At 43.3% G+C, this 16,228-nt stretch overlaps 1 protein-coding gene across 1 annotated transcript in view; it reads right to left on the bottom strand.

Moving 5' to 3' along the window:
• The window catches only part of CUL1 (cullin 1), a 74,048-nt gene extending 59,643 nt beyond the window's left edge, over positions 1-14,405 (bottom strand). Inside the window, exons 1-2 of the mRNA XM_024742840.1 lie at positions 14,182-14,405; positions 11,059-11,360 (exon numbers count right to left, since the gene is read on the bottom strand). Of these exons, the coding sequence (XP_024598608.1) occupies positions 11,059-11,198 (140 nt within the window). The 5' untranslated portion in view covers positions 11,199-11,360; positions 14,182-14,405. The remainder of the gene's footprint in view (positions 1-11,058; positions 11,361-14,181) is intronic.
• Between the last annotated feature and the right edge of the window lie 1,823 nt (positions 14,406-16,228).

The raw sequence follows: 16,228 nt of genomic DNA, 5'->3' as shown, positions 1-16,228 counted from the left end.
GCAGCAATTGCAACAGCTCCCCAGTCTTCTAGCTTCAGTTTAGACAGACTGCTCTCTAGACCCACTGGGCGACACTAAGCCAGGAACTGCATCCTGTTCTCAAATTCAGTCCACAGGTTGTTGGATATCTCTTAATTCTCTGTGCACAGAAATTGTGGGATCGATCTTTTCTTCCTTTATTATCTTGGGCACTAGAGATATAGCACCTTCAGTTCTGGGAAGTTACTTTTCACTCTCTATTAAAAATATTATAAATTCAAAAAAATCTTCTTCCCCTGTTTTTCTCTAGAATTCCTAACAGTCAGATATTAGGCCTCCTGGGTGACTCCTGTCTCCAAAGCTACTTGTCCTTTTATTTTACTTTTTACTGTCCTTCGAGGGCTTCAATTGTTCTTCTTTTTAAAATCTCAGTTACCATTTCAAATGTGAGTTCTTTTCTCATAGCATCCTGTTCCTAACTTACTGTCATAATGAGAAGCTTCTCATATCAGACAATGTTACTTTTTAAAACATATTCTTCTTTTCCCTGTGTTATCAGTTTCTTCCTGTTCCTTTTTATTCGTTGTGTGTGTATTCTGTTCTTTCATACAACTATTAATCCTTAGTACTCATAACGATAAGGTACTAAAAAACTAACTGGAAACGTCACTGGCCTGAGTGAGGCTGGTGGGCCACAGTTCTGAATGGCTCACCTTTCATGTCAAGAAATGCATTTATTTTTCAGGGCTGTTCAATTTTTCCAGAGCACTGTTCTGTCTCTAGCATCACCAGCAGTATTCCGAATATATGGAATTAGGGACCAATCACTCTAAAGGCCAACTTTCTATCATAGCCACTGTTGTTGCTTCCTATTCATGACAACCTCTGCTAGGCCTCCTGTTCCCAAGTTTCTGCAGCGCTCCCATTCAATGTGTTCTACATAGAAGCAACAAATCTTCTGCTTGGGATGCAGACTCTTGACTACCGTGTGTCCTATACCTGAGTAGAGGGAAACGACAGGCTTTCAGTTTCACGGATTTTGAATCCATCCCTCACCTCCCAAGCACTGCCCAGTCTCACACCTCCACCTTCTGCCAAACCAGAGCCTTCAGGTCCCAAGCTTCTCCAGTCCTGCACGGCCAGTGGTGCTCTCCTCTGGGGATGTAACCTCTAAAGTGAGGCTTCCTTTATCCTGGTGATCAGTACTGTGACTCTATCTGCTTTTCACTCTCCAAAAAAAAATTGTTAAATTCTCATCTATGATGTCTGTTTTCTTCCATTCTTTGTCTTCATTGATTTAAAAATTATTTTACTATCATTTTAGTGATGTCACAAATGAAAAAGTCAAAACATAAATTTCATCTTCAACCAGAAGCCCAGAAATTTGCTCCTTTTGTTTCCTGTCTCTACCCTAGTTCAGAACTTACACAACATCACACTTGGATTACTAAAACCAAGTTGGTCTTTCTGTGCCTTTGATCTCTTTTCCTGTTTTAATCCCATTTGGTTTCCAGATTCATCCTCCTAAAGTCATTAGTTATCAAGTCATATATCCATCTCCATGGACCTACAACACTTTAAAACAAACAAACTCATTGACCTGGTATTCAAGGTTCACCAGAATCTGGAGTCACTCTTTATCAAAGCCAGTTAAACTAACTGGTGTAGCCATTCTTACAGCATCTATTCAAGCTGACCAGCATCGTGTTCTCTCAAAGTGCTACTTCCCACTTTCACGTTCATCTTTCTCCCGCCAGCAAAACTCTGCAAGACTTTCATCCCTTTGTTTCTCCTTATCTATACCCATCCTTCGAGGCCCACTTAACCTCTACTAGTTCTTGAAACTTTCCAACCTTTGAAGTGTCAGAATCCTTTTCCCTCCTCCTCTGAGCATCCCCTCTGTACTACCCATCATAATATACTTCCTAATTCATGAAACGAGACCATCAAATATTCCGTCACACACACACATCCCCCTCTACCCACTTCACTAGGGATTTGAGATAGCTTATGAGAAGACCTGAAACGTAATAGAAAAATAAAAAATACAAGCCCAGATAATATTTACAGAACACAAAAATAAGACAGGATACAGGACTTCCCTGGTGGCGCAGTGGTGAAGAATCCGCCTGCCAATGCAGGGTACACGGGTTCGAGCCCTGGTCCGGGAAGATCCCACATGCCGTGGAGCAACTAAGCCCGTGCGCCACAACTACTGAGCCTGCGTTCTAGAGCCTGCGAGCCACAACTACTAAGCTCGTGTGCCACAACTACTGATTCCCATGCACCTAGAGCCCGTGCTCCGCAACAAGAGAAGCCATCGCACCACAATGAAGAGTAGCCCTCACTCACTGCAACTAGAGAAAGCCCGCGCGCAGCAACGAAGACCCAATGCAGCCAAAAAAAAAAAAAAAGACAGGGTACAAAATTATTGTGTCTCTGTCAGTCAGCATCCTACAACTTACTTAAACAAATAACCATGCATTATTAGAAATGAACATATTTCACATCTGGAGGGCTACCTGCCAAAATTAATTCCAGTTTCAGAGTATTTATCTTCCGCATTTCTAATAGCATTTAAGTAACAGAACTAACTGTTAGGGCAATTCCTATTCCTGACTAAAGTACAAATATTATCAAAGGAATCAAGGAAAAATGAATTTTCCTATTGTCTCTAACAAAGACGTCTGTTTCCAGAGCACACAAGAACAATTACAAGTGCTCAGATATAAGCTAAAAATGGTATCACGACGGGACCATTTCTCACACTCACAGGGAGGATTCAGAGCAACTGCTCTGCAAAGACTGATGACCAGGGAATCATCACAGGTACATGTTTACTTACACTTGGGAAATGCTGTTAAAGGTTATTTCTAAGTTACATACAAACACTCTTTTCTGTATGATGTATGTGTGTGTAGATAACACTCAGACAGATGTACCCAAGACAGCAGTGCAGGGACTGCCCGGGGGCTGAGAGATATGAACGACATGTGGATGGAAAGAACTTGTACTTTTCACTGTGTGTCCTTTTAAACTTCTAGATTTTACTACAGGATTATTTGTCTAAAAAACAAAAATTATTAAAAAGCCCCTAAATAGGTAGTTGTGCCTGACTGTGGAAGACTTCAGCCCGAAGCCGGGCTATGCCTCATAGAAGATGCTGGCCTGGGGGCCCATGCTGGCTGTTTTCCTGAAGAGGAAACTGACACAAAGTTTATCGGGAAGATACCAACCGGTGGATGCTTCTGAGGGAGTCGTGAACGCCTTTCACAAAAGAACGGCACCAGCTGCGCTCTGAGCCCAAGCTGCGTCAGCAGAAAGGTGAGACCCACGGAGCTCTAATGATGTGCAATCTTCACTTTGTAGTGTTTTTTCTTGGTTTTAAAATCAACTGTGTGGGGAAATGCTATCAGAAAAGGAAAAAGCAGACTCCTGATGTCTATCAGAAGCTGCAGGGAGGGGACTTCCCTGGTGGTGCAGTGGTTAAGAATCCGCCTGCCAATGCAGGGGACACGGGTTCGAGCCCTGGTCCAGGAAGATCCCACATGCCGTGGAGCAACCAAGCCCATGTGCCACAACTACTGAGCCTGCGCTCTAGAGCCCGCGAGCCACAACTACTGAGCCTGCATGCTTCAACTACTGAGCCCATACACTGAGAGTCTGTGCTCTGCGACAAGAGAAGCCACTATAATGAGAAGCCCGCGCACCGCAATGAAGAGTAGCCCCCACTCACCACAACTAGAGAAAGCCCGCGTGCAGCAACGAAGACCCAACGCAGCCAAAAATAAATAAATTAAAAAAAATTTTTTTTAATTAAAAGAAAAAAGAAGCTGCAGGGAGAAGTCGTCTGTGCAGGGGACCGGCCCTCCACACACGTCACTGGTACGTCCCGCGTGTCACCTGGACGGGGAGGACCAGCCGGGCCTGAGGGGGGCTCTGGAAGGGGGGTGGCCCGCGATTGCTGGGGGTGGTTCATTCCACTGCGGGAAACCACCGACCTCAGGCTTCTGGCTGAAGAGCAGGAGCTCCTCCTGCAGCCCCCCGCCCCAAGCCCACCTGTACCACCCGCCCTTCCGACACGGTCAGCTGCGTGTCAACAAGGCATTGACTCTAAGTGATGACTGTAAAAACTCAGTAAATATGACTCAGATTTGAAAGTAAAATGGTCAGGTCTAAAATGATTTTTAAAGCAAAAACAAAACAGAATATGAAGAAAAGTTAAATATGGGAATTAAGAGGAAATAAGGGGAAAAAACCCTCAAGAGGTAAAAATAAACTAAAAACCTAACAGGCAATTAAATCGAAGCTTCCTTCAATAGTCAGTGGGTGGTTGTTTTACAGTACGTCAGCGAGAGCCTGACAAACCCCCGTATCTGACTTTCAGAACTTTGGGCTTGTTTTCAAAAGGTTCCCTGGAAGAGTTCCTTTGGCCAGAGGCGGGCAGTAAGTGGGACCCTAGGCAGACACCTGGGGTCTCTGCCTGCAGGCGGCCAGGATGGCACGGTGGCCTCGCGGCACTTGGTGTTCGAGAGCCGAGCCTGGTTCTGCCTCCAAAACAGGCCTACGACTCTTCCGTATCCTACAACTGCTCCGGCATTTGCCAAAACACACTTCTTGCGTGACTGGTTGGGACAAGTCACCGCGAAAGGGGTCCGGTGACATGCAGCCGTCTCCTGGGTGCCCGCCCCGCTGCTGTCATCCCAGGTGCTGCGTGTGACGACACGCTGTCCCAGCTGTGAGGCCAAGGGAGCCTGCAAATGCTTTAGGATAAGGCAGATGCCACCACTGTCTGTTACCACACAGCACCAGGCCTGTCTACATAAAGTCAACACATCTGGGGAATCAATTTGTGACTTTTAGTTACTACCAAACTCAAGCCATTTTCATTTTGTAAAAGACAAGTCAATTGAAGAAGCAAAACTAAACAGAACGGAACCACTTTCTACTACCACTTCTTTATCCAACTGAACTTAGTGGAAATTTAAGCAATTGCTCGTATGAAAATCATTTGGAAAGGTTCTGCCTAAAAGTTGTGTTGAAAATACTTCCTATCTTCGTGTCAACAAACGTCCCACCTGCAGCCAGTGGCAGGAGAGGCAGGCCTGCCTACCATCCTGCACTGTCGCCTGTAAAGTTATAAAAGAATCAAGTTCTCTCTAGGCTGTGGTAGGTACAGCATTGAAAAGGAAAATCCCAGACGAAGCAAGTAAGTTCACACTAATTTCAAAGGCAGAGACTCCATGCAATGATGGACTGTGATTAACTATAAAATCTGTCTCAACAACGCTCAAAGTGCTCTAAGTATATACACTATGAATCAGATTTAGAAGATAAAAGCTGAACATACCACATTTATACTAATAAACCAAAAAAGTTGCTTCTAGAGACAACTATGCAATGTAATTATCATTTCTGTGGGTTCTCTCTCAAAGGTAGATAAAATTTCTCAATCCCATAAACTATTTTAATAGTACGGTCTCAGTAATGAAAGGTAGGGAGGATTTTGCAAGTAAGTATAATAACTAGGACCTATATTTGCATAAGGAAAACCAGCAAAAACGAAATAACTGTATTTTAAAATGCATGTTCTATACTGAAAATCTAGAAAGCACAGATCATTTTTTTTTTAAGTCATCTATAAGCCCAATACATATGGATAGCCACTTTCAATACTACGGAAAGCTTTTCAAAAGCAGAGAGGATGCCGTGAGGGTTCACAGCACACAGACCACTTCCTACCCTGCTTTCCCCGTTATTATGAACATTATTACATGTCAATGAATAGTCTTCAATGAATTTTTAATGGCTGTTTATAGCTATTTTATACCAAGTCCTTAATGTTGAAGGCTGAGGTTGTTTTCTGTTGTTTCCTATTATTAAAGTATTCCGAACAACCTTGCACATACAATTTGGACACAACTGTTTCCTTAGGACAGAGTTAAAAGTTAAAAAATCACCAGACCAAAGTATATTTTTACGTCTTTGTATTTCTAAATTTCTCCAGAAAGATCATAGCAAACTAACACTCCCACCTGACTGCAGGGGCTCCAGCTCCCTTCACTCTGGCCAACACTGGCTACGACCATTTCTTTAGAAATGTTTTCAACATGATAAGTTTAAAATTTTTTTAATTCTTCATTTCTTTAATAATTAAGAGGTTGAAAATTTTCCTATATGCTTATTGACCATTTGCATTTCTTCCTTCTGTGAACCAGTTACATCCTTCAGAACCATACTCCAAAAATATGGACACACACACACACACATATATATATATATGAACAGTCGCATACATTTGGAAAAAATACTTCTGTACATTTAGGTTTATTTGCTGTAAGCCATGCTCATTAGGTGAGCAAAATCAGATGAATGTAAGAGTCCTGAATAAAAAGTATACAAGATGAAAAATGTCCAAATACCTTCACTGCCTACATGGTTATTTCAAAATGGACATGGATCATTATGAATCTGTTGTGAAAACAATCTGTGACCCTTTCTGTTTGATCCGATTTTCTACAAGACTGAGTTTCTATAAAGGAAAGAGAACTCTGGAGCAGGCAGGCCAAGAAGAAAGGCCGCCACCTGGAATACCGGCCCTGCATCCACAGCTCCTGCAGAGGAGCCGGCGACCTGAGCATAGTGACAGCGACACGACGGCCCAGCTGGCAGGTGATGAGCTGCAGCAGGGCCAAGCACATCCTGGCGTGTCAACCCTGCAAGGCCTACGCTGCAGGCTGCCAGGGGCCCAGCAGACTCGCCTGGGTGAAAAAGTGCCCCAGCCCTGGTGATGGTGAACTTTGTCACAGAGTATCGGGACAGAGATTAACTGAATTCTGAATGCACTTGTGTTATAACTTACTGAGAGGTGCAGTCAAGGCTAGGCAACGGGAATGTGATCCTTAGTGTACTGGTCCGGGAAAAAGAACTTTGAAAAAACAGGCTAAGAAAACAGAATAAACTAAGTCAGCTCACAGCACTACAGGGAGAGAAACAGCCACTTTTAAGTTTCTGAGAACTAACGCTGGCAGAGAGAAATAAAAGAGAAAGGCATCACCATGGAAGTTTACGCTGACTCCAAGGAAGCTAAAATTATGATCTGAGATGAAGAATGACTTCAGAACAAGAGAATTTTGACCTGGAAGTGAGAAGCAGGTAGACCTGGGGCCTAGCAAAACCAACAAACTTAACCAGATGGCCTGATGTCTAGACTAAGCTAGACCAGACTGGCTCTTCTCAGTTATGCCACAGGGGTCCCCTCATCACACTGCACTCCCTTCACCAACATCCGCCTGCGAGTCAGGACCCAGGCCTGCTCTCTGAGCTGGGCACGGCACCGGGAACATACTCGTGTCAAGAAACTGAATAGGAAACTTCATTACCTATTTCAAGTTCAAGAGAAAGGAAACCTACTATTATTTACCCACCGGCAGAGAATGTACTCCTACATTTTACTGCAAAAAAAAAAAGAAAAGAAAAAAAAAAAAGTCACTGTACTGTAACTCTACATATCTAAGACGTCCTAGAAAATCAGAACCGAATATAAGTGCTGAACAGACATACAGTGGGGGAGCGAGAGCCTCCGGCTAAACTTTAGAAGAAAAAGGAAACGTCTGTGAAATGGCCGGAAACAAAGTTAATTGAACTAGATCTTTCTGACTGTAGATGCTCTGGGACTTTTTTTTTTTTCTTTCCCCAAGTTCCCTTCTCTTTCCTTTGCCATTCTGAGTTGAAAAATCAAGAAAAATGTTTAGGCTGTATAATAACCACCTTCTTGTTATAGCACCAATAAACGCCAGAGGTCCCTAAAAGCTCGAAGAGTGTGTTTCACATCCAGAAGCTGGTTACTTTTCTCTAGAAAACATGTCACATGGTTCTCCAGGATGAACGAAGGGTTACTAATCTAGCTATTAGCTACTGGCTACAATTACAGGGAAAGGATCCCTCATTCTTCTCTCAGGCAGTTTCCCTCTCCTCCCTTTCTGACCCACTCTCCCTCACCAGCTCCCCATAAGGCCAGGACTGTGAAGGGTGACACTACAGCAGGGAGATGCACAGTCTGCTCCTTCTTCCTGGGACCGAAAGTACCTCCAAGCCTGAAACACAACCTCACAATCCAAAGTGTTAAATCATCTGTCACTGGAGACCAGCCTGGGGGAGATTATTTTAAAGGGCGATGCAGTTAAGCGGTTACATGGGAGGCTGAACATACACCCGAAAGAGAAAACTTTTAAAAATACTGTTATGTAAACTGAGGCTGGGATAAAACTGTGGTATGGCGACACACAGTTTCCAAAAATACTGTATGTTAACTAACTGAAATGGAAGTGTAGATGTGTTCTAGAAAACTGTGTCAGATGACTCAAGGTCTTCTACTTAGGAAAATAACACTGATGTTAAAAATGCAGGTAAAGGGGGGAATAAAATTTTATGATGTTCAGTAATTAAATTAATGAATACAAATAGACATTCTGTTTCATCTGTATCCTAAAAGTTAATAATTAAGAGTTGATCAAACCCTCTTCTTTGGAACTTCATAAGAAAAATATAGAAAATACTTTGGGAACAGTGATTCATTCACATACAAAATCTGAAGGCCATACAGTGAGTGGATAAAGGCAGTTTCTACATTCAGGCTACTAAGAATTTTAGACAGGCATCATCACTGCCCAATGGTTGCTGTAACAACTAGGCAAGTTACTTGCGTTTTGGAGATCATGTTTCTGACAGCACTAGAGGAGGGCTACTACCACCAACCCCCGTGGGTGATGTAAGCCTTCAATAACATGTAGACGGTTCTTAGCACAATGTCTGACACACAGGACTCAAATGGTAGCTGTGATTTCATAGATATTATTTCATAATATCTAAAGAAGTCAAGTCAGATGCTTTAGACTCAGTTCAGATTCTCCACTCCTATTAAATATATGCAGTTATTATTTTCTCAGACAAAACTGGAAGAATACTCAATTTAATAGTATTCCTAAAAAAATTAAAATTGAAGGTGTCAGAACTACCAATTATAATTATTTGTAGAATAAAAGAATTTAGTAATTGCAGCAAGCAGACAAGTCTCTACTTCCTCAGAGTTCTAAGAGCAAAACATCTGATTGGGCTAAGGACCAGTCTGAGTTGGTCAGAAATTACAACTAATAAATTCCCCAGAGACAAACCAGCAGCTAAATTTCCATGATGTCTACACTAGGGCTCCCCTGTTGTTTGCACACCCGGAATCCAACTAAGTGCCTTATCGTCTTCACAACTGGAATCACCATCTTTATATCTATTACTTACAAGAATTTAAAAAACAACGACAACCCATCATACCTAGCAAGCCACAAGCCTCGAGTGGGTCAATATCCTCTCATTTGCAAAGATTCTACTGTCCTTAAAAGTGTTCTACATATCACGACCCAGCAGTTCCACTCCTGCATATATATCTAAGAGAATAAAAAACACATGTCCACACAGAAACTCATATACAATATTCATAATAGCCAAAAAGTAGAAACAACCCAGATATCCATTACTGATGGATAAACAAAATATGGAATACACATTCAACTCAGACATAAAAAGGAATGATGTGCCGACACGTGCTACACGGAGGAAGCCTGAAGACATTATGCTAAGTGAAAGAAGCCAATCACAAAGGCCAGACACTGTGTGATTCCATTTATGTGAAATGTCCAGAACAGGCAAATTCACAGAGACAGAAAGTAGGTTAGCAGTTGCCAGAACCTGGGGGAGGACAGAATGGGAAGTGACTGCTAATATGGGTACAGTTTCTTTGGGGGGGGGAGGGGGACAGGACGGTGATGAAAATACTCTAAATTTAGACAGCGGTTACGCTTGCACAACATGGGCCTATACTAAAAACTGCTGCATTGTACACTTAAAAAGGGGTGAGTTTTTTGGGTATGTGAATTATATTTCACTAAAGCTGTTTTTTTTTTAAAGTATTCTACAGTGTAAGTATATACACATTTATGAATATCTGTACATACTTACAGTAAGGTTTAAATTTAGAGACAGACATATAGTTCATATCTATTTAAATTAATGTTAATTTTTTCAGATTATAAAACATTAGCATAGTTGAGGGCATACTGGAATATCGCATTGACAATCACTGATACATATTAAAGATTTACTTAAATCTCCACTGAACTGGCAACTTTAAACTCCGAGAACCAGCAACCTGCTCTTTGGTGAGTTAGCTTAAATTGCAACTTCTTGTATTTGAACGGAATCAAGAAACTCTACAAGTTAAATAGTATGTCTTGGAGTACAGGCGTCCCTCGATACCTGTGGGGGACAGGTTCCAGGAACGCTCCCCGCCAACAATACCAAAACCCGTGGATGCTCAAGTTCCTTATGTAAAGTGGCTAGCACAGTTGGAGTTCCACATCTGCGGATCAGGAGGGCCGACTGTATACAACAGACAACATATCCTTCGTGGCACACAGCGGTCCCCTGCACCCATCGTGGACCACGTAACAGTGAGTGAAACACCTGAACACGTTATTTGTAAAACAAGGCCATAACAGTACAACTTTTGCTCTATGTGGTGACCCTTTAGACGGGAGTCAGCAAACCTGTCCCATAAAGGACCAGAGAGTAAATACACAGCTTTGTGGATCAGACCGCTTCTGATGCAAGCTGTTCCACTCTGCCCCCATAGCATGAAGGCAGCCTGGCACAATACAGAAACCAATGCTCCCCGGCTTTAACCAGCGTTGTCCAGCAGAACTTCCTGCAATGATAAAAGCAGTCTATTACCTACTGAGCACTTGAAAACACGGCTACCACGACTAATGATTTCAAATGTAAACAGCCACGTGCCGCTACAGGCTGCTGTCCTGAGCAGCACTGCTTTAGACTACCAAGTAGCCAATTTCACCTCGGCTCAAAACAAAGAAGAGTAAATGAGTTAACTTTTAAAGCGAAAAACGAGTCTTACATTACAGGATGAACTGGAAGAGAACACGTGACGTAAAATTTCTAACAACTCACAGATCAGACCAGTAAATAATCAAAATCCTAAGCAGATCGATCACAGCTCAAGCAGGAGGATACGTGTAGAGTTCCATGTATCTGGATTTCGCCATACTTTGTCTGGTATACACTTGCTGGATTCCAGCTCTGAGGTCGTCCCAGATCTGATCAAGGCCAATCTGCTTCAGTCCGTGGGGATTCTGACTCCTGCTGGATGACATCGTTGAATAGTATTCTGAAGTCGTCCAGTGCAGCAATCCTCATTCAAGGTACAGCTACTGCTCCATTAGATGAAAATATACAGTATCATTCCAGATTTATTCACAGCAGTTCAGAAAGCACTTCCTTTAAAGGCAGAGAATGAAATCTCATTGCAGGCAAACCTGAAGAAGAAATAAAGGGAACTAATTAATCCTTTTTCAACATCCTGCGTTGGGGTGGGAGCAGGGGTGGTATAGGATGCCTGCCACACGGCATATATAGTCTGCAGGCCTCAGCAGGTACCACTCTAATCCAGAGAGTGTTTCTCTATCCGTGTGGAAACACACTCATATTACATGGTCTGTGCTCACAGAGACGTTTAGTTCAAAATCATTATGACTATCAGTGCTCACAAGAAAAGCTGGGTAAAACGGACACAAGCACAACCAACATGTTACTTTGCAGGCCTTCTAAAGGTATCAAAACTTAAACTATATTACTTGACCTACGTAACAGAAAGACAAACTCAAAGGGAAAAAGGCAAAGGAAATTTCCAGAAAAAGAAACAAAAATAGCTAGTACAAAAAGCCAAACATTCAATCTCACTAGTTACCTGGGAATTTAAAACACTTTTCACTTAGCATCTGGCAAAATGAAAATGTTGGCGGCTCGTGGGATCTTAGTTCTCCGCAATCAGGGATTGAACCTGGGCCCCGGCAGTGAAAGTGCCGAGTCCTAACCACTGGACCGCCAGTGAATTCCTGGTCACTCTCTTTTCAGAAGGGAACTGGGCAAGAATTACCAAAATTTAAAATGCTCCCTCAATTTAGGGAGACCCGGGTTTGAAGCTCAGCTCCATACCTACAAATATGTGGTCTCGGGCAAGTTACTTAACTTCTCACTGCTCTAAGCCTCAATTTCCCAGCCTGCAAAATGGGGGCAAATCTATTTAACACACAGTAAACACGTGACAAGTGGTAATTGCGATTATTTCTAAGTGAATGAAGCTACTGCAAAATACAATTTATAATGTCTCAGGATTATGGATCCACAGATAAAGAACTTCAGCTATCCAATATTGTATTAAGTCAGTACTTCCCAATACAAAACATTACAGACATACTTTAAGGATTGTCTATGTACATCACATCAAAATGTGGAGGCTTTTTTTTTTTTTTTTTGCGGTACGCGGGCCTCTCACCGCTGTGGCCTCTCCCGTTGCGGAGCACAGGCCCAGTGGCCATGGCTCATGAGCCCAGCCACTCCGCGGCATGCGGAATCTTCCCGGACCTGGGCACGAACCCGTGTCCCCTGCATCGGCAGGCGGACTCTCAACCACTGCGCCACCAGGGAAGCCCTGTGGAGGCTTTTAAACAAGTATTTGTGGCACAAAACTAGGGAACACTGAATTATTTTAATGGCTCCAAAAAATAAATGTTGTTGGAACGTAAGTGGTATCTGGAACAGGAAGAATGGGTTGTCAAAGTCTGCAAGGGATTCAGTGCATCCTGCATCTTCAACGGCATTATAGAGCTCTCCGTAGTCTAAGGCACATTTAAGGACAACGTAGGTCATGCATATGGATTAAGTCTGCACTTCGGAAGCATAAATCATCTAATTATTTATAACCCAAGCTATGGGACTTAATATTTTATGAAACCATGACATCATTCCTGATCCTGAAAATATTTTATGTCATACATTCAAATAGGTATGTCCAAATGTGAAATATAACGATGTCTAACAAGAACGAATCCCCAAGTTTTAAGAAACTAACAACTCAGCAACCGCTTTGCAAGTGTTTCCTAATATAATTTCAATCTGCCTTTCCTCTGCCTTGGATGGTACATACTAACGCCCCACCTGACAGGAATCAGGGCACTGCGGACTGGCAGCGCCACCCGACAGCGTCCCTATTTAAACCTACACTCCATTCCCTGCCACTTACTTAGCTTTTCCCTAAAGGGAAATTATCACTTTAATTTCCCAGACTCACAATTCAGGTAATTCTACCTTAGGCCGTAAGCTTTCTCAGACCCATCTAGATGCTCTATTTACTTCCTTTTCTTCTCTTCTAATTTCTACCGGCAACTGAAAATGTTCAACTTTCCCCATTTTTTTAAACTCATTTTTAAAAACATTTATTTATTTATTTACTTGGTTGTGCTGGGTCTTGGTTGCGGCACGCGGGCTCCCTAGTTGTGGCATACACGCGGGATCTAGTTCCCCGACCAGGGATGGAACCCGGGCCCCCGGCATTGGGAGCGCAGAGCTTTAACCACTGCACCACCAGGGAAGTCCCTCGACTTTCCCCATTTCTATCTTTGCCTCTCACCTTATCATGTCAACTGGGCCCTTAGAAAAGTAAATTCAATTATGACACATAAGCATAGGATGGGGATGCATCAACCCTTCTTTCTTCAAACCTCCACAGGCCAGCCACTCACGACGTTCACCTCCAGCCCAGACTTCTCCGAACTCCAGGCCTATCTCTGTATCCAGTTCACATCTTCTCCTATGTCTCAAACCCAGGAGACCCACAACTGGACTCAGGATCTTCCTCCAGCCTCCATTCTCCACCAGTACCGCCCACCTCAGTAAGTGGCAACTCCACGTACCCACACACACGAAACCTGGGAATAATTCTAATGCCTTATCCCTCATCTTTCACATTCAGCTGCTACAGATTTTAACTCTCAAGGTCATTTCAAATCCACTCATTCATCTCTACTTCCCCTTCCAATAACCATCCCCATCCTCTCTTACCTGGACCACTATTTTCATAGTCTCAACTGGATTCCCATACCTCCCAGTATTTATGTCACGCCCCATCTATTCTTCACACAGCAGTTGAGTCTAAAACTGTCGCTCTGACTAGGCTGTCATCCTGAGAGCAAAGGCAGCCGCAGCAGAGAAATCCTTACTACGGCAGAGTCACATCTCTCTCCTCGTTCGCCTCGTACAAAACTGCCCCTTCACCCCCCTGGGGACAGCCACACAGACCCTGTCCTCCGTTCTTGGACGTGCCCGTCTCCTTTCCACTCCCGAACATCTGTGCACTTGCTGCTGCTTCCCGGAAAGCTCCTCTTCGTCAAGTTCTCTTCCAGCCACAGGAGACACACTAGGGAACTCCCAGGCGAGGTTCAGGTTCGCCCATTTCCAGGCCTTTCCCGCCTTAACTCTCACTCAGAGTCGACACTCCACGGCTGTGTCTTTACTGGGACTCTCTCCCTGTACCGGTGTGAAGGATCCCCAGGCACAGAGGCCGCCTCTTCACTCACCACAGTGTCTCCGAGCCCACTTCAGAGCAGGCGCAGAGCTCCATCAATGTTTTGCATGAATAAACGAGAGAGTAAATTAAGGAATCGATGAGTTACATGTTTTGAAAGGATTTAGAAATAAGGAAATGCCAGCATCATTGAGCATCTAAACTCGCCCCAAATCCCCCTGGAGCATCTCCACAAATTCTATCTTGTTCCCTTTCAACTTTTTCCTTCAAACACTAGATTTCAGGCTAAAATTTATTTCTTGCTCTTTCACTTAGTCATGTTTTGTATTATCCTGGTCACTGCAAATGTATACATATTTTAACACAGTTTTTAAACAGACTTATGTTACAGAAATCTCGTGACCGTTAATATTTATCTAACAAATATTCAGTAGGATGCAGCCCTGTGCCAGGCACTGTCCTCTGTCTTGGCTAGGTACTGTTAATAGTAAATCAAAGCAGACATGGTCCACTTCCGTAACACCACTGCCATGGGATAAAACATCTAAGGGGTTAACATACACATCTTTGGTATATAACCCACTTGTAAACTGGAAACTTTATGTACCAGGCATTTGTGCCAAACGTGTTTGCTCATAAGAGCCAATTACAGTCCCAGACGATTAGAGGTTTAACCTTAAAAGATGGTTCTGGCCCTTCCTTTTACAGATGAAGAAACGGACTCGAAGCAATCAGAGCTGATCAAGGTCACAGTGCTAGGAAGTGGCAGGACCCCAGGCCAGAGCTCTGGATTCTCAAGCCAGTACTCCCCAACACTCTAGTCCAAACATTAGATTCTTTGTTTTTTTTTTTTTTGCAGTACGCGGGCCTCTCACTGTCGTGGCCTCTCCCGTTGCGGAGCACAGGCTCTGGACGCGCAGGCTGAGCGGCCATGGCTCACGGGCCCAGCCGCTCCGCGGCGTGTGGGATCTCTCCCGGACCGGGGCACGAACCTGTGTCCCCTGCATCGGCAGGGGGACTCTCAACCACTGCGCCCCCAGGGAAGCCCAGATTCTTTGATTTTTAAGGTGTCAATAAACAGGGAAACCACTAACAGAGCCATAAGAAAAATAAACAAACAGATGCACCAGTTATCTATTAATCTTACAAACCCACACAGCTCCAAAGAAAAGAGTCGATAGTCTGAAAGAACAAACCAGTCTTAATCGTATCAATATGAAATCTATTTAAATATTTTGAAATTTAAGAAAGCTGGGTTGGGGGAAAAAAAAAAAAAAGCCTGACTTTTTAAACTAAGAACACTGCAAATATCAGAGCAGTATAAAGTCAGGGTAGCACTTGTCATACCAACCTCACCCCGAACCCTGCCCCAGAGGCAAGGTTAAGATACAGCAAATAAAACAGTCAGTGATTCTCCTCACAACACCTCGTTGTCCTCACTCAACATCAGCACCCCAGTGTGCTCTTTCCTCCTCGTAGTGTACATCTGATTCCAGTTATAAGCTTATTACTCTGTCAAGAGTCACTAGTATTCTAAGACCAAAAACCACCTTTTCATGTTGAAATGTCAAGTCTACTTTATGACGCAAGTTCTGTGTCTAGGTCTACACGTGGGAATCTGGTGCCACAGCAGATCTCAGCTTATGTGGAGACCAGGCCGAAAAATCAGCCAAGTATTCTACTCCTGCTTTTAGGTGCTTTATTGTTTTCCCTTTGAAACTACTCATCCCCTTTTTCTAGTTGTCTCCACTGAGATTCCACAATTCATATAAGTTGATCCAAGGTTCACAACAATTCACATGTCCTTACTGACTTAATTGA

The sequence above is a fragment of the Neophocaena asiaeorientalis genome, unplaced genomic scaffold (assembly GCF_003031525.2).
Source record: "Neophocaena asiaeorientalis asiaeorientalis breed wild unplaced genomic scaffold, Neophocaena_asiaeorientalis_V1.1 scaffold798, whole genome shotgun sequence".
Taxonomy (NCBI): domain Eukaryota; kingdom Metazoa; phylum Chordata; class Mammalia; order Artiodactyla; family Phocoenidae; genus Neophocaena; species Neophocaena asiaeorientalis.
Note: the sequence above shows the minus strand (reverse complement) of the source record. Positions and strands in the feature narration are given on the sequence as shown.